At 39.5% G+C, this 19,730-nt stretch overlaps 1 protein-coding gene across 1 annotated transcript; it reads right to left on the reverse strand.

Annotated features, from left to right (window-relative positions):
• Window positions 1-940: 940 nt before the first annotated feature.
• Window positions 941-10,563, reverse strand: LOC137272512 (putative methyltransferase C9orf114). Its single transcript, XM_067804899.1, has 11 exons — window positions 10,478-10,563; window positions 9,989-10,019; window positions 9,337-9,480; window positions 8,272-8,360; window positions 7,919-7,989; window positions 6,827-6,966; window positions 6,147-6,277; window positions 5,000-5,069; window positions 4,435-4,636; window positions 4,048-4,195; window positions 941-3,447 (listed from the first exon to the last, which is right to left on the reverse strand). The coding sequence occupies exons 1-11, from the start codon at window positions 10,538-10,540 to the stop codon at window positions 3,373-3,375; spliced, it is 1,164 nt and encodes a 387-aa protein (XP_067661000.1). The 5' UTR covers window positions 10,541-10,563; the 3' UTR covers window positions 941-3,372.
• Between the last annotated feature and the right edge of the window lie 9,167 nt (window positions 10,564-19,730).

Genomic DNA, 19,730 nt, shown 5'->3' on the forward strand with positions numbered 1-19,730 from the left:
TGCATCGTAAGGTATTGAAACACGACGAGATCAGGGTTCTGGCCGAAGCAAAGCTCAACACAGTGAGTGAGCGTATTTCCACGGCACTCTCTGACAGTAAGATCTCAGAAGAGGAGTTTCGTTCAATCCTCTCTGAACTCACAAAATATAACGGAATGAAACAAGATATTCGATCCAAGTCTCGTAAGTCTGCTATCAGCGAGGACGAGAAAAAAAAGTACATAGAACAGGGGATACAAAAAGCCCAGCAAGCCTTTATTATGAACACCAAAGATATCATAGGCGGTTCACGTTAAACTGTTTCATCGATATAAACGTGACATAGGCCGGGTAGGGGGTTTGTAAGAGAAGAATTATTGATCGTACCGTACGGCACAGTGTTACCTCCTACCAACACACTGTAGTAGGGGTAATAGTAGCAAGAGCTAAGGGCCCAACCAACGCCTTATTTACTAAATAAGGCGTTGTAGAGACTTTTTTTGAAAGTGGTCCAGAACCCCCATTCCCTATACTACTAAACCTATAGCTAATTGAAGTTTGGTCCAGATTTCACTTTCCCTGGCCATCACCATACCAGCTATATGGCGACGGTCTGTAGATAGTCCAGTCCTGAGCAGACAATCTAGTGATTACCAGCATGAGCATGGACCTATGCATATGGGTTACGATTACAAGTGTCAACCAAGCCAAGGAACTTGGCCCTCATATCCTGCAAGGGTGGCTTTTGACAAATTCTTTCCGAGACTTCAAGGAACATGAATGACAGATACTTTACCGTTGGAACTGTCAAAATAGCACTTCACTTCACTGTCATCTTTTGTTGATTTTTTTGACACATGTATCACATAACCACACCATCCCAACATATAATTCCCCAAAATTCCTGTGATTCTTGGTATATCATCAGTTCAACAGGGTCAATACAAAATACAAGGACATAGACACATCAGTGATACCTTTATTCAGCTTTCTATCACTATTCAACATAATTATAAGATACATGGTCCTTCAACCAACTTTTTTTATGTCTTTTGTTAAATGAACTGATCATACATGGTCCTTCAACAAACGTTCATGCCTTTTGTTCAGGATGGCAACATGTGGAAGTGATTTCAGCTGCAAATCGGCTAGGGGTATAGAGGCTAGCAACAGGGTCCAGGATAGATTGTTTGGCATTTAAATCCGCAGATTTCCCCCGATTCACATATAAATCACCATCCATGTTTGTTAAATGAAGTGGTCAATAAAACATTGGTACATGATTTGAGGTATCATCGGACTGGTCAGAAAACGTTGTCTTTCCTTCATCTCTTTCTGGGACAAAAAGAAGGTTGTCATAAAAAATATAGGTTATGTTCTCTCAATTTGTGAAAACTCTTGTCGTTCAATGAGTGAACTGGGCACACTGTGACAATCTGCAAATATTTGAATTGGTTGGTTAGTTTAATGTTTAACTCTGCAATATTCCGGCAGATATGGTGATATGTGTCCAGAAAGTCAGCAAGCCTGACCACCACACATTTATACAGTGTACATGTTACATTCTGCTGATGGTCATGCATATTGAAAGTAAAAATTGAAAACAATATCATACATAATACATTTGGAGACATGACATAACAGATTTGGAGAATTATCAGTTCACTGACTTACTGAAGAGACCAAATCTATCACAAACACAAAAATGATAAAACTTAAAACTGGACAAAATGCATTTGTCATATCTCATTTTTTTCTTTTTCTGAAGTATCTGATCCATGCAACATCGTGTCATACTAAAAACAAGTTAGAAAACATTTTGAGCTACCAAAGCAAAATTGTTACTAAAGAGTTTTTAAATCTACAATAAAAATATGCATGGCAGTAAAGAACTAACTAAAAACTGCTTGTTAAAAACTGACACACTGTTTTGATTTGGTTGACTGTGGCGACATCAAACGGTGATGACATATCAGCAGTGTGAGCATACTTATCAGCACTTTTAGCAACACATAAGCACTATCACGCTGACACACCTGGAACAGCCTTCTCACATTGTGCCAGTGTAGGGAATCAGTATGACCAGTGACCACTCTAACTGCTAGCCTACCCAAATGCTCCAAATATCAGTATGTATCTCATACATACATTCTCCTGCTGCTTCACTAATAACTACTGGCAGTAGTTTTACTAATCATTTAATCAGTTTACAGACATACTGCTGTACAAAACAAATGAACATGATCCAGTAACACATTAAATTATACAATGCACTACAATGTATGCTGATACTTCATTTATGTACACAATAACATGATGAATTTCTTGGCAGTTATGTACAACTCGACAGTTTATAAAAACAAGACCATTATAAAGGGCTGTTGCAATCTCATTAAACAGACACACTTATAATTGATCAAGGGGGTTGACTGGAAAAGTGACAGTGAGAGAGCAAAATTACTTTTGCTAAAAAATTTGAAATAGCCATTTATTATATGTTATATGGAAGGGGTGGGGACATAAAAATATGCTTGCAAATTTGGAGGGGGCAAAAAATGATACAGTCCAATCTTCCAACCACCCCTGGATGGTAAATGAACTGTCCTTACATCCTCTGACGTAAGTGTGAGGCTATCTCAGAGACATTAAGTGTGCGAGTGAGATTAGTTCAACGCCACACTCAGCAATATTCCAGCTATATGGCAGCAGTCTGTAAATAATCGAGTCTGGACCATACAATCCAGGGATCAACAGCATAAGCATCAATCTGCAGAGTTGGGAACCGATGACCGATGACTGTTATGACAAGCATGGGATGCTGAAGGCTTATTCTACCCCGAACCCAATAAGCATTGAACATAAATTTTAATGCTGGTACAAAAGTACAATATTTTTTCAAACATAAATTCTTCAGGCCTTGTCTTTCATCATAAAAGCTTGTGAGTCCAGTGTTGCAGACTCGTTCACTGAAATGCTTTGGTTCGGAAGTGTCATCACAATGTCTCTAACTGCATACTTATAACAGGTGTTATCTCTCTCATGAGAGTATCCTTGAGGACTCTTCTAGTGTTTTCTTTGGGTTCCGCTTTAAAATGCTGTGTATATGAGAGTGAATCAGTTTGGCTTCAAGCCTCATTTTGCAATATTCCAGAAATATCACGTTGGGGTACACAAGAAATGGGCTTCATGCATTGTACCCATGGGGGGAAATGAACCCCGGTCTTCGGCATGACAACAATGACTTCAGCTTTAACCACTTCGCTATCGCCCCCGCCCTTAAGTAGTGAATGAATCCTGGTATTTATCAAAACAGGATGACAGCGTGATACACTGATTACTTCAGGATGGTGTTGTGAATGACTAAACAATGATGAAGGTGACAGTTCATCACTGTCAAGAAAGTTTCCCTCTCATATCTGTCTCAATGAACTTCGGTCGAAGACTGGACATCGTGATGAGGATAGCTTCCTGCAAAAAAAAATCAAGATGTTACACATTTACATTAAAAGAAAACTTGAAAAACACAATTTGTTGTTTAGTATTTCTGCGATGATGTTGAGGAATATGTAGAATAAAGTTGTTCTGGTGGTATTCCTGACACTCAAAACTTGCTCCTATTAAAACAAGTATCTATAACTCAAGGAAACAAATAAAGGAATACACAAAACTGCAAGTGTTCCTGTACACTTTTCCAGATTTCTAGTCATGCTTTATATTGCACTGTGGTTGAAAATCTGGAAAGGAACACTTGTACTATCCCTTAATTGTTTACATAAGTAGATGTGTTGTTTAATGACGTAATATTCAAAAGATGTAGTCTAACGAATGAAGTCCATGCAATCTGGTGACTGACATTATGAGCATCACCTAGTCTGATCTTCTGACCTATGAAACTGGTAGGGTTGAGGTTGAAACTAGTTCCAGTTAAATTCTGACAAAAGCTTAAAGCATCTTCATCAACATGGGACCGCTGAACTAAAAATTTTATCATGAACCAATAATCTATTTATGCCTGACAAAATCTGTGTAATCAGCACATAACCGACATTAACAGGTCAAGGGTCTGACCTCTGTCCGAATGGTGCGGCTTCCTTGGTCAGGGCAGGTGTTGAGGTAGTGCTGGAATAAGAAGCTTGGGTCGTCCACATTCAGCCCTTCATCAGCATCAAGACTGGCTTCTAGACCGTGGACTCCACCAAACACAACCAGAGCATGGCTGCAACAGACATAGACTAGCTTATGTATCAATAGCTTACACACATATTCTTCAGGCAAAAATAACATTATTATCAGACATTCATCACCACTATCCTCACTGATAACACTGTTTATTGTGTGACAACATTTGAAAAATATTAATCTGTGATATCTTCAGTATGTGAGCAATAAGTACCTATACCACTATGTAGTACAAGCACTCCACCCATATTCCTAACGTTCACAACTGCTACTCACGAAAACTTGCCAAGGGTGAAATTGTCGACATCGCCCCCTCTTTCTGATGTGCCGATGGTGACATCATAGCCCTGTTTGTAGGGGCACTCGGTGAACACTGCACCGAGACTCCCCGCCAGACGGACACTGTAGCCCCAGTACAGACCGGCCTCAGTCCTTGGACTACTGGGGGACACCACTGTTCCCCTCAAGTGTTTCCTGTCTGGATGGAAATATAAGTGAGCGGATTAACTAAGTGAGTTTTACCCTTCTTTTGGCAATATTCCTGCAATATCACAGTGAGAGAGTGAACGAGTGAGTGAGTGAGTGTGTGGAGGTGGGGAGGGGGAGGTGGATGAGAAGAAAGAAGCATGTTTGTTTGAGTAGATCACTGTGCCACTTATGAGCTGACACAAAATGTGAGTGAGTGTAAGACTGACTGACAGTCTGAAAAGATAGGTAGATGGGTGAGTGTGTGAGTAGAGCTGCCTCCTTCAGCTGGAATGCTGCAAACTGCAGTCAGTGTTCAACAGCAGGCCAGAGAGGAAGTGCTACCATTACAGAACATTAAAAGAATCCGGCCTACCTTCTTCTTGTGGAAACAACTTGACCGTGACTCGGACTCCAGGCTTCAGCTGTCTATCAATCTGCACCTCCTGAAAACATCACAAAACACATTTTAACATATAAAAGATAACCAGTCACTGCAACACAGTACAAAGACTAGAGAGTATTTTCCGTTGAGTTTCAGCAAACAGAAAACAAACAGCGATAAAAAGAGTACCAAAAAAGTGAGTTTAGTTGTTCTTTAAGCTGAAACCAACATTTGGAGCAGCTTCCTTGGTATATAGTGACAACAGTTGTCCTCAGTTCCCTGACATTCAACTAGGTATTACAGGAAGGGTTCATTGACAGGCATTCTAGAAGGCAGGTAGATGAAGAATGAGGACTATTTTTAATTCATGGTTATACAACTTCTTTATTCTGTATATGCATTGAACCCAGTGAGTGAGCCTGACCACCTTCCTCGGTAATATTTGACCTGGAGCTGCGAAAAACATTATTCATTTGAAAAGCACCTTTTGTATTTAATCTCTGGCGTTGAAGGAAGGGATAGCAATTTGACAGATTCAGGACTGGTTCACATTATCTGTCTTTGTCCAGTAAGGAAAGCAAGATATATGGATTTCAGATTCTTTATAGTGACTAACATGACATTTCAGAGCGAATACAATTGAAAGACAAATGATATTCACAATAAAGAAGTTGATATCCATAAATTTTGTTTCTCTTATGAATGAAGGGACAGCCCTTCCAAGATTTGCCCAGTAAGTAATGAAATCTGGGACAGACACCAGAACACAGTGACATGCACCAGAAACAGTACTGACAGATCCTCAGCACTGTTTCACATATTCCAAACACTCCATACCCTCCACTGAATTATTTTGAAGTACCTGAGGAGATACAGGACAGAATTGGTTTACATAACCCATGCATGTTGTAAAAGGTAACTAGAGGGATTGGGCGGTCAGACTCACATAGTTGACATACGTCATCACCTCCCAGTTGTGTCAAATGATTGTCTGGTTCACTTACTTACAGGCTGCCGCAATTTAGCAGGAGTATTGCTGCTGAGTGCAATAATTGAAAGTTACTTTTAAGTCATCACTGACTTCTTCAGAGTCCTGACAATCAGAACACAGAAAATTGCTGCATAGATTTCAGACTACCTTGTACAGCCCCACATTGACGAAAGAGCCCCTGCCTTCTCGGATTGGCTTGTTGAGGACCACGCCTTCCCGGTATGTGCTGACATCATCAATACGCAAATGGTGATAACAGTCCAGGGGATTCAGCAGTCCTGAAGAGCAAAACATATATCACTGACCTTGCACAAACATTTAATGCTCTTTTAGATTAATGATTAGAACTGGTGAATCAAGGATGTTTTGTTTTTGTTTTGTTTTTTGAACATTTCATCACCACAATGTCAAGTTACGGCTTCTTAATCTTAATCATTATTTTGTTAATGTATGAAAGTTATGACTGTGTTAGTCAAAAAAGCGAAAGTTGTGATCCACTCAGGTCTAAGATGTGACTTGTGATTAGGGACTGTTCAGAATCTAAGGCTTGAATGGCTTGGGGGGTGATGATTTTAAGGGAGGGGTCACCCATTTTGTGCTCGGGAGATTGGAGGGGTTATCATGATTTTAACCCATGTACTTGAGAGGTTGAGAGTGAATTTTGTTCAACAACACTATTAGCAATATCCCAGCAATACCATGGCAGGGGACACCAGAAAATGAACTGCCCATGTGGGGAATCAAACTCAGGTCTTTGGTGAGACAAACAAACTCTTTAACCACTAGGCTTCCCCAAGGTATAAGACAGCACCAAAGTGTCATCTCACCAGCATACTGCAGGTCCTTGTGCTGGGGGAAGAAAGACTTGCGCAAGTACTGGGGACACTCTAGGTACTGCAGGATGCGGGCCATCTGGACGTTGGCGTGACCTTTCTTCCCTATTCCTGCAAAGTCACCCTCGGTTGTCCTGGAACATAACACATCATTGTTGTAATGAAGTGACAGGAATGAAAGATAATGGCTAATGGCAAACTTAGATAATTTATGGCTGGTGAGGCAGGCACGCAATATTTATTGTGCAATATCCTTATGTATAAAACTGGTAACACCTTCACCGCAAGAGCTTGTCCTAAATTGGTGGCACCCCCCACCCAAAGTACATGTGTACAAAATTTGTGACACCCTCACCCCAAGTACATGTGTCCAAATTTGGTGACACCCCCACCCACGTACATTTGTACAAAACTGGTGACAACCCCACCCCAAGTACATGTGTGCAAAATTGGCTACACCCTCACCCCCAGTTCACATGAGCAAAATTGGTGACACCCCCCACCCTAAAAACGTGTACAAAATTGGTGACACCCTCACCCCAAGAACTCATGTACAAATATGTACACAAGACTGAATAAAAAAAAATATAAATGTTTCATGAGCACATTGTTTTCAAAAGTGACAAGGGCAGTAGGAACTTTTGTTAATTTTCAATTGACAAAAAAGTGACACAGGAGGAACACATTTCTAATTATTTTCTCTCAGAAATACTGCTTGGGAAGTTTAGTGTCTTATAGTCTTTTTTGTCTCATAGTGAACAAATGTATGATCAAGACACGGCCAAGTCAAAATTATGAAATGCAAGACAAGGCTCAGCTTACTTCTGGTAACAGATTTCCTGTCATAAGTGTATATTTGAGAACCAGCTGGTTCTGTTTCCAAAGTGAATGACCGACAAATATGACTTTTCTAGACCTGACCAGGTGTACAACCATGTTTTGCTGTCACAACTGTTGACAGTCATAATTTTTGGCTAATTTGGGGATGGTTATGTTGGAAATTTGTTATTCCAGAAGGGATTATCTGTTCCTTACTGTTGTTGAGAAGAGCAACAACCAGCATTATCTATTCAAAAATATACTCACGATGATGTGGATCCAGTCTCATCAAAAATGATGATTTCATCGACTTTAAACACCACAGCAGCACGTGCAATCTGAAACAAACAACATTCAAAAAAATTATTCCAAACACTGCATTCGTGCACTGTGGTCTAAGGCCACCTGTTTTTATCATTATTATAACTGGACTCTGATTATAGGATCAAGGCACATCTAAAGGACATAACTCTGCATAGTAACTTCAGTGATGGAGCAGAAGATAAGCATGGATCTCATTCGCATACCATCAACTTGTGTTACAATAAAGTGTTCAAATATTGCTTTTTGAAAGTTTGTTTTTAATTTTTGATTAATAACTATAGGATCCATAAGCTCACCTGTCCAGCCAGGTAGGTTCTGAGTTCTGGAGACTGGGCATTGTCCAGGATTGACCCAGGCAGGGCAATCGACACGGTGTACTTCCTTCCTACAGAAAGACAAAAAGATTACTTAAGACATAAACATCTGTCAATTTCTTTAAATAACATTTGTTTTGATGTCATCATCATTGTCTTCGCTTGTTTGTCTTTCCAGTTTAACTGCAATTAGGCTCAGTACTATTCATTTCTGTGCTTACATCCTCAGCCTAACAAACCCTGACATCAGAAAGTCTCAAGAGTATATACTGCAGGTCAAATATCTGTGTTTTATGCAGATTTTTGTTTGCTGGGAGACCAGAGTCAGCGGACGGGAATTTTGTCCTGCAGAACCCTAAACAGTAGCCATTGTCTGATTGGTTAACTTAAATCTGTTCGATTGTCTTGCATTTGACTGGACAGTGATAGGTCGCTGAAAGGATAGCTGACATAACCTTGGACTCAGTATAGCAGTGTAAGGAATGAAACTGACCATAAGTTCACTTAGATTGTCTTTCTACACTATCTTTCGTATTTTTGAGTGAGTTTAGTTTTATGATGCAATGGAAACGAATATTGAATCAGTAGTTATACCATAAAATTGTAAGTTAACTATTAACATTTCAAATTTCCTATAAGCAATGAATCAGATTATATCAATATTAGCTTTAACAGCATTGTTGCAATCAAATAACTTGTTTCAGAGAGTTTCAGAGATGGTTATTGTGATTTGAAACCTCTAATTTACCAATCTGAATCCAGAATCTTCTAGTGCAATGGTACCATAAGAAACACATGTGGAATAATAGTATTCACACTTTCACTTCATCCAAAAGACAAACTGATGGTTTCTAATGGGATTGTGCCATCTTGACCACCACACTAAAGTCTCTTTGGAATACTGCTCTGCAGGGCCAGTGGGGTTGAGATTAAAGTGTTTGCTTGTCAACAAAGGCCAAGGTTCGATTCCTCACATGGGTACAATGTGTGAAGTCCATGTCTGGTATTCCCCGCCATGATGTTGCTGGACTATTGCTAAACTCCTACCTAGACGATCGTATATTTTCTGTTCCTCGACTTCCTGTTTCAGACGCATTTCCTCTGCTTCTTCTTTCTTTCGTTCTTTGTTCTTCTCCTTCTCCATCATATTTAGTAGCTTCTGTTCTCTCCACTTCTTCTTCCTTGCCTTCTCTGCAACATCATCAATAACAGATGAGGTGGAAAGAGGTTTAATGTAATGTCTACGAATATTACACAATATATAGGGATGTGTGAATGTCCATCTGTTTTTTAGTTTGTGTCTTCATGTGTTTGTTTCTTGCACTTAGTTGAACTTAACTGCTATGTCGAAAAGAATACTGATCAAATGAAATGTTGATAGAATCACCACAATCTCTTCCCTTTAACTTCAAACCCATTTGGGATTTACTTTGAGAACTGTACTTCCACCAAAACTTGTTTCATATCTGTACAGTCAAATTTCTAAGGGCTCCTTTGACACGTACAATATGCACAATGTCACAACACACTGCATTTTCTTTTAAGCCAGACCTGAAGATAAATTAATAATATTTAATCTTTTCATTGCAGGTTTAGGAGTCTGTGGGTCGTGATGTCATCTGGCATTTTGGGTCATTTTAAACGCTGATCTAAATTGTCTTCAATCAACTACTGGCAAGTGCTCACATATCATACTTACTTTCCTCTTTCCATTTTTTCCACTCTTGAGGCTGCAGAACAAATATTCAAGTATTATTACCTCATCATTCGCACTCATTTTACTGTCAGGAAACATTTGTTGATTTGAGGTAAAGTAGGTTTGCTAAGTAGCTGGCTACTAAGTTAGTGTAGAGAGACGTGATGTGGTCCAGCACCCTTCGTTATAACAAGATTTCACCATGATTGTTTTAAGTCATTTGATTCGCATGGCACCGTATCCCGAGGGTGTAGACTGTGTCTCATAACAGCTCGTCTGGTCAAGATTCCGATTGTTAACATAAAATTTGGCGTAATGCCGTAAAACAACAAATAGATTGATCTAAACCAAGAAACTGAAGGTTAAGTTGTCGATCGAAAACTGAACGAAACGACTGATTCTCATGTTTCAAGCAAAATGTAGAAACAGATTTGGATTTAAGATTCTTTTATGACTTATGAAAAATAGTTAGATGACTTATATTCTTCATACCGTCTTTTGCTTCTGTGGTTTGTCAACGGACATATCATGTCCAGCAGTTGGTGAATCGGCCATGCTGTTTACAAAGGGACGTAACTCTTAGTGGCACGACAATCGGGCCGAACTCTGGTGCTTAAAATGCATATCTCGATAAAAGCTCTAGTATATCTCAAACAGAACATCACCCATCACTTTCCATATATCAAAATAAACAAAAAATACAAATGGTCATTGAAAATGATACTTCAGTCTCCGGTATCAAATCATCGATTCTAATCGATGTTCCTATTTTAACGCTAACGCATATTCAAAGTGTTGGCCTTGTATGTTTGAATTACATTAATTACACAAAAATCTCTGTGCTGGAGGTGAGTGCAGATTTACACAACAAACAAACGCAAATATATATCAAGTTAGAAAGCACACGTAAAATACTCCATTAACCAACAATTTAAGACTGTAATATCCACCAAACTTTGGCAAAATATACCTCCTCATCAAATTACACCACTCACTTCCAGAAACACCAAACTCGAAAAGGAAAGAAACCATGCATTCAGCTGAGCAAATCTGATAATGGTGAGGATTAGATCTACAATGAAACGTTTTCTCTTCAAATTATACGCTCTACCATAGGGCAAACTCATGACAGCGCGGCCGCACTGATATTCAGCAGAATCCCCTGAAACACTTGCCTCATTCACGTCTGGAAACAATACGCAATATATTTTCGATGAAATTTGGACGTCTGGAAACTTTCCTCCTTCAGGGCGTAAATGCCATTAATTATTATTCCAATACCAAAGCCTGGCAGGGATCATATAGCGACCCCACAAATTACCACCCTACGTCACTAACTATATGTGTTCGTAAAACCACGTTGCCTATTGTTAACAATCAACAAGTCTGGTACTTGAAGACGAACCATCTCCTTCATGACATCCAACGTGATTTCTCGCGAAAGCAGAAGTACCAGTTGTCATATAGTGCTCGCGCCTGGCATCATTTGTTGAAAGAAATCATTGTCAAAACACACCATACTTTATCGATCTTTTTCGACTTATAAAAAGCAAACGATACAACGTAGAAACACGGTATTTAAAAAGATCGCATGAATGTTACTACTCAGGGACAGATTACCTCAGTTCATATCTCAGTACCAGTCGGTTCTACCCTGTCTGGTTATTTCAACCAAGACCAGGGCATCCTCCATATCAAGGCAGCATTCCATCTGTCACACTGATAGTATCAAAATGAACAGTCTCCTTAACGTATTGAAACGTTGTGTTGATGGGTTCATTTTCGTGGATGATTTCAGTATCTGTTGTAGTGGTAAGAATATGCACGTCATAGAAAGACAACAACAATATCTTCACAAAAACAGAATTGGGCAAATGGAAGTGACTTCAAGCTATCGAAATGCCCAAACAAATAGTATTCACTTTTTCATAAATACAAACCGTACAAAGATCCAGAATTGATTTTAAATGGCACGCCCATTGGTTGAACAGTCCAAATTCCCGTTTATTCTATCTGGCGTTAATTATCATTCTTACCGCATGTGCAACATCAGTGTCAACTGAAGGTTCTTGACAGAGGTGAATATTACCCTCGTTCCAACAAGAATACGACCAGCTATGTTGGAAATGTGACATTCATGTATTTTAACTGACGGATCTGAGGATAATGGCAATGTTGACAGTGCCACAGTCATTGAATCGAAGACTGTCTCCCCAAGAATCCAAGACAATAGGGTCCGGGTATCTTTACGGCTATGACCTGCAATAAACAACAATCCATTCAAACAATTTGTTATTTCAGATTGATTGTCATTTCGAGTCAGCCTATCATCCTGGACATTTCCTAACTTTACAGCGATGTTTTTACTGCATTCGTGGCCAACTCGTATTATTCCGGGGCAAGCCGACTACAGACTCGTGTCCACCCTGTAAGTATTTCATATCGGCGTACGAACATCAGAAAGACTACTCTATTGCTTTTTCATTCCATCAGTAATACACAGTACTGAAGCACTCGAAAGTTTTTTCTTTCCAAATATTTTTACCTTTCTTAAACAATTCCCAGTGTCTCATGGGAATATTTTTATCAAATTACCTCAGTCCTTACGCGCATTTTGTTTGGTTTTTACATTCATCGAGGGGCATGATGATTCTGGAGGTTACAGGAAAGGGACAGGGACGAATGCGTTTACCTCTCTATCCTTATTAGAAACACCAAACAAGCAGTGCAGTTCTGTTATGTATATGTTCTTTCTTATGTCAAAATGATGACATGTATATTTTTGCGATTTTAAGCAGAGTCGCATAACGCCATCAGCCGATTGAAATACAATATAAATATTTTTCTATCAAAGCATCTTTATCCTTACGCTCATTTGGATTGGTTTGTAGTATTTTCTCGCATAACATCCGTCGAGAGGGAGATGAATAGATGAGTCCATTCGTGACCAACTCGTGTTATTCCGGGACAAGCCGAATAGCGACTCGTGCCCTAGGAAGATTTCATATTGGCGAAGGAACATCAGAGCTACTTTCAAACAGGAACGATAACTTTATTCCTGTTTGATTCCCATGGCACTCAATAGCACCTAAGTGAACATGCATTGCATTTCTGTTTTTGTTTTTGCTTATTTATTTTGAATAAATATCCTTGTTACAACTAAAAACAGGAAGAAACAGATTTCTTAAGACACATTCTGACGTAAGCCAGTGTGTCAAACGTGATTTGGATTCGCGTTCAGTCAACAGTGTTAAACTTTTAAAGTGGTCCGTCTATTAGTCCTTTTCTATGCGAATCAAAGGAACATGAAATATAATAACGGTTAGTGAAATATAATAACGCCTTTTCATGGCGATGTCACGGCACAACTTTGAGGGAAATCGAAGCCGGGTATATCACCTGATCATCTGGCTACCCCACATCAGAAAATCACGAGTATGTAGAGTGTGAGTCACTTAACACTGAAGCGTCATATCGTGGCTAAAAAGGTATGCAATGTAAATACATTTAGACTATATTAGAAACGCCAACAAAGGACAATTAATAATTTATAACTACATGACCACGGATGTATTTTTAAACTGACACATATACCATAACAATGTACAAAACACACACAAGTGTTGATTGGAAAGTGTGTGGAACGTTCGTAGAGCTCAGATGACGTTAAGCAACGCTGAGCGCGGAGAGTCGTTGGATGGGTGATCGTATTTGGCAGCATGATTCATTTGAGTGTCTAGGACCTCAGTATTCCAATTGCTCATATTCCACTTTAATGGCGGTGATCTGTAAATAATCGAGTCTGGACCAAACAATCCAGTAATGTACATCATGAACATCGATCTACACAATTGGGATACGATGACATGTGTCATCCAAGTGAGTTTTGAAAACATGAACTGTTTATGTCTGGTCTAGATTAGATCAAACTATCTTGGAAGATCAAACGTTGAATAACATTTAGTCTTTCGCCAGAGGACGTTTTAACGATAAAATATCTAAACCTTACCCTTATACATGAATTTTGGAGTGACGTCTACACTATTTTAACGTCAAACGCCAACGTAGACTCCACGGACCTATCTGCCGTGTGTAGCAGGTATGTTTAGTTATAGCTGAAAAGTAACTTCCTCCATTTTTGGGGCGGTGGGGTGGCCTAGCGGTGAAAGCGTTCGTTCGTCACACCGAAGACAGGGGTTCGATTTGGGGTAAAGAACTATGTGTGAGGCCCATTTCTGGTGACCCCGACAGTGATATTGCTGAAACACAGCTACAAACGAAGTAAAACTAAAAACTCAATCACTCATAAAGGACCTTACAGGGACCTCACGTTCCCAAGGCCGATGGTACGAATTATTTTCTTTTGTAAAGACAACGAATTTGTCCTCTTTTGAATGCGTGTTATCTTTCAGCATCCCACATTTTGTGTTTGTTTGTTGTTTAACGCCACACTCACCAATATTCCAACGGTATGGCATCATCCTACAACATGGAGCCCCTATATAACATCCAAAAATGGAATATCTCTTTTACAGTGTTGTATATTGGTACCTTAAATTTCTCTACCCATGTTTGAACATAATATTCTATTGAACGTCGTGGATCTACAAGGGGATGATATCAATGTCGTGACATGAAGATTACCGTAGTTATCAGAAGCAATTATCGAAAATACTTGATCACATTCTCAGATAACATTTACATGACGTGGTTTTAAAGAATTGATATGGGGCTTGATGTAAAATCACTGAAATCAACACCAACATTGTATGTTGCCAAGGTTCACGTCTATCCCATTTACTTAAAGAGAGACCGACATTGTATGTTGCCAAGGTTCACGTCTATCCTATTTACTTAAACACAGACCGACATTGTATGTTGCCGAGGTTCACGTCTATCAGATTTGCTAAAAGATAGACCGACATTGTATGTTGCCGAGGTTCACGTCTATCATATTTACGTAAAGATAGACCGACACTGTATGTTGCCAAGGTTCACGTCTATACCTTTTGCTTAAACACAGACCGACATTGTATGTTGCCGAGTTTCACGTCTATCCCATTTGCTTAAAGATAGACCGACATTGTATGTTGCCAAGATTCACGTCTATCCCATTTGCTTAAAGAGCTTCCATTCGTTTTGACTGATTGCGTTTTATACGCCGCTTTTAGCAATATCACGACAGGGGACTCCAGGAAAGGCCTTTACACATTTTTCTGATGTAGGTAAACAAACCCAGGTCTTCGGCGTGATGTGCAAACGTTTTAACCACTAGGCTACCCAACCGACTCCAATTATTCGTTTTGAAGGGTCGTGCCCCATACAAAACAACCAAAACAAGTATCCAACGTCACCCTGGTTATGTGTTTTTGTTCTTTGTCAACAACCTGTATTTCCTCATGCTTTTCTCTACATGCCACCCGTGAAAATCCGGGTGATGATTGTTCTTTTTGCAAGAGGCGACTAACGGGATCGGGTGGTCATGCTCGCTGTCATTGCATCCCATTTGCGTAGATCGATGCTCATGCAGTTGATCACTGGGTTGTCTGGCGGAGACTCGATTATTTACAGCCATATAGCTGGAATATTGCTGAGTGTGGCGTGAAAACAAACTCACTCACTCACTTACTCACTCGTATGACAAGCACAGCATGGACACCTGGTTCCTGGTCCAGTAAATGCCGTATTTTTGAAAGTGCATTTCGCCAACAGAAGCTGGAAAACCAACAACACATGATACCCTTACCAGTCATAGAAACGATATTAGTATGGAAGGTGACAATATAAAGCAAGGAATTAAAGATTCAAATGAACAAATACTCAATACTGATTGCATGACAGGTCCAAGTTTCTAAAACTGGTGGAGTTCTACCCAGTTGGTGACCTCAACCTGCATTTAGGCAAAACTCAAATTTCTCAACCACCCCCAGAACCACTCCTACAAAAACATCACCACACACAGTGGAGTCACGTTTAACGACACGTGAGGTTATTCATCTCTAATCAAACCTGACACTATCATTGCTGATTCGGTTCTCTCTGTCAGATCGTATATCTTAGTTGTAACGTCAGATTAAAGGGGCAATTGGTAGGCGTTGGTTAAAGCGTTCGTTCGTCACGTTGAAAACTCGGGTTTAATGCGTGAAGCCTATTTCTGGTGCCTCCCGCCGACATTGTTGTGGAATATTGCCAAAAGATATTCACTCACTCACTTCTCTATAATGGCAGGGACCTCACACAGCTTCCACGAAACATTTTCAGATTTTCCTTGTGAATGCGTGATCATTATTTTTTTCACGCCGATTAAAGAGGATCTGCGGTCAGAAGTGGAGACTTGGTTTGAATTTCGCTCACACACACACACACACACACACACACACACACACACACACACACACACACACACACACACACACACACACACACACACACACTGTCAACGTTGTCACATTCACGAACATGGAATCTTTGATCATCCAATAATTTCAAGGCAGAGGAAAACAGAAATGGACATTACACATTTTTCACCCAAGTGAGGAGTTGAACCCTGGCCTTCGGTGTGACAGTGAAGCTTTCTTTATGGGGCATTCTATTTAATGGGATAGATGCCATTCAAAAACATTATGTTTCATAGTTGAAACAGACTGGAAGTGTATTTTCACGAACCAGAAGAGATGTTATTGAAAAACATTCTGTTTCACAGATGAACTATATTGAGAGTGTTATGCCACGAACCGGACGTGATGTTATTAAAACCCTTTTCAATTGTTAATGTGAAGCGAAGGCTAAAGGATATGATGCAGGGACCTTATAAAACACAAAAAATAATAAATACACACACACACACACACACACACACACACACACACACACACACCGCCCTCCCCTTATCAATGAGAATCTTATACCTTCAACAGTCATGATGAGATACTTGTTGTCTTGCTTGTATGGCGCACCTTTTCAAAGTGAACTGGTACACTTTGAGCGTGAATATCTCTGACGTTTCTGACGTTTCTTAATGACGGTGTTGAATTCCATCAGTCTACATGAAGTCAAGTGTAAGTATGTCATCTTTAACATGATAATGTTATCTGAGAAAGAGATCAAGTGTATTCGATATTTGTGCACGAAACTAGAATAATTCCAAAGTCACGATTTTGGTATCATCCCTGTAGATTAACGAAGTCCAACAGAATATTATGTGTCAAAGTTCATATTAGGTGAACAGAACCTGAAAGTTACTCAGATCACGTAAGGCATATTGATCGCTGTTGATGGGAGGGTCCATGCTTGTAGTAGGAATCAACTAACGATTGGCTCGTTGTAGCGGCTAGCTATGTTCCAGCTATATGGTGGCGATCTGTAAATAATCAACTCTGGACCACACAATCCAATGATCAACAGCATGAGCATCGATCTACGCATTTGGAATACGAAGACATGTGTAAACTAAGTCACCGAGACTTACTCGAAAACTCGATCCCGTTAGTCTCCTCTAACGACCAGAATTGGTTCCTGAAGACCAATTCTAATACTGATCTTCATGTGTAGGCACCGTAACAGGATCGGGTGGTCATGCTTGCTGAATTGTTTGACACATGTCATCTCACCCTTGATGTTGATCATTGATTGTCTGGTCTGGAATATTGCTGAGTGCGGCACTAAACAACACTCGCTCATTCCTAAAATGAGGGACATCATTCAACATGCATGCATTATACAAGAAGTTTATTTCAGTGGTTTCGGCTATGACAGTATATGTATCTATAAGCATCGCTTACTTTTAGCTAGTTGTACAATTTGTGTGCCACGACGAATCAAATGCAAGCCAGTTTAGTTGTTTGAGTAAAGTACTCAAGGTATTATGAAACCATTAGGTTTTAAGTGATTCTCACGCGTTTTTGTGCTCCCACATTTGTAATCAATGGAGTAAATAAGATTTTTATTGAGTAAAATACGCAACTACGCGCCTTATCTGAGGATCATTAGACATTCTTAATAGTTTACACCAAAATGTAACACATCTAAGATGATCATCTACATTCATACTATATCTTCCATATTCAGCTAAAGCAGCATAACTTCATGTATGTTTACCTACCCCTGAAACAAATTTACGAAAGTTGTTATGAAATTTATCAAAAACACTTCCTTCCTGAAATCCCCACACCTCTGCCCAGTACAGCTGTATTGTTTTATTTTACAGTCGAACAATTTAAATAACACATGAACAGGAATATTTCTGAATTATGTTGTACTTGTTTCATAAGTAATAAGGCTTTACTGGCTTTTGCCACAAGCGTCTTAATGCAAACAGTCCAAAACAGCCAAGTAGAAAACATGATACCAAGATAATTATAATATGTAGCTGTTTTCAGTTGTATGCCATCACAAAAATATATATATATATATTACTTTCATAATTACGAAGGTATCCCCCATTTCGAAATACTAATATCTCTGTCTTACCCATATTCACTTGTAACCCTCAAAACTTACAAAATGTACTCAAGATGTCGATTTTCCTTTGCAACCCAACTACACTATCATCAAAAATACATGAATCATCAACATACAATAATAATAACTCCAAATAATCTTCATCGATAAATATACATCTGACATCAGAATCTTCTATCACGATAATTATCCACGCAATCATACCGTCCCTTCTAATGGAGACGGAACAAGCAAACCTTTACACCACTCAGTAACTGTAGATAGAATATCATAACTTGTTGAACATCTTGAAACTTCGTGAAACTTGACAAACGTCTTGAAACGTATACATTATACGTGAAGCCATAAAAAACACATTGTCTATGTCTGAAACAGATGAGGTGCTTTCACTAGTCTGTTTAATGCCGGTAGGTTACCTCTTACTACAAACATGAGGCGACAGGGTGGTGATCCAGCAAGCTCGAGGTGCCTGGATCGAGCCCACGTGTGACGTGAAAACCTTGGAGTCAACTTTGTGTGTAGACTCTTTCATTGTTGTCACAACCTGTTTACAGTACACAACCACGTGCACTGGGCACGCGAATCCGTTGGAATATGACTAGATGGCCACACGTTGACCGGGGGGTGGTGACAGCAAATAGAAGTCCTTACACGTCACATGCTTCCGGTTATGGACCGACACAGGGAAACCAGCATGGCAATGCTATACTTCACACACAGCAAGTGTCAGTGTCCGCTTCCTTGCAAATAATGTCGATGTCGTCGATCTCGTCGACAACTAGGCGATGACTCCATCCACGTTTACGTCAACGTCAAATCACACCTCAGACACCTCCACAACTGGCCATAGCATTGCAAGAAGAGTTGCAAAGAATTCACCAGGAGACACTTATACAGTCCATGTTTTAGAGGTGTGACGATACAGAAAATTTACGATACGATATGTATCGCGATATCTTGGAACGAAACGATTCGATTCGATGCACATGACGATATGTTATCGTTAGATATTTTCTTTAGAAACGTATATTTTGATATCGGGTAACAGTGTAAATTGTGACATAACAGTGAATTTATAGTGAAAATTTACAATTTTGAGGTCAGAGATACGTATCACGATACGAAAAAGTGTCGCTATGTTTATCGTCCGATAAAGTATCTCGATTATCGATACTAGGATATATAGTCACAACTCCACCAATTCGCATTACGTTTGTGAGTTTGAGTCCTATCCGAGATTAAAACCATGTTTGTAAAAAGGCTAATCAACCATTCATTGATTCTA

The sequence above is a fragment of the Haliotis asinina genome, chromosome 2 (assembly GCF_037392515.1).
Source record: "Haliotis asinina isolate JCU_RB_2024 chromosome 2, JCU_Hal_asi_v2, whole genome shotgun sequence".
NCBI lineage: Eukaryota > Metazoa > Mollusca > Gastropoda > Lepetellida > Haliotidae > Haliotis > Haliotis asinina.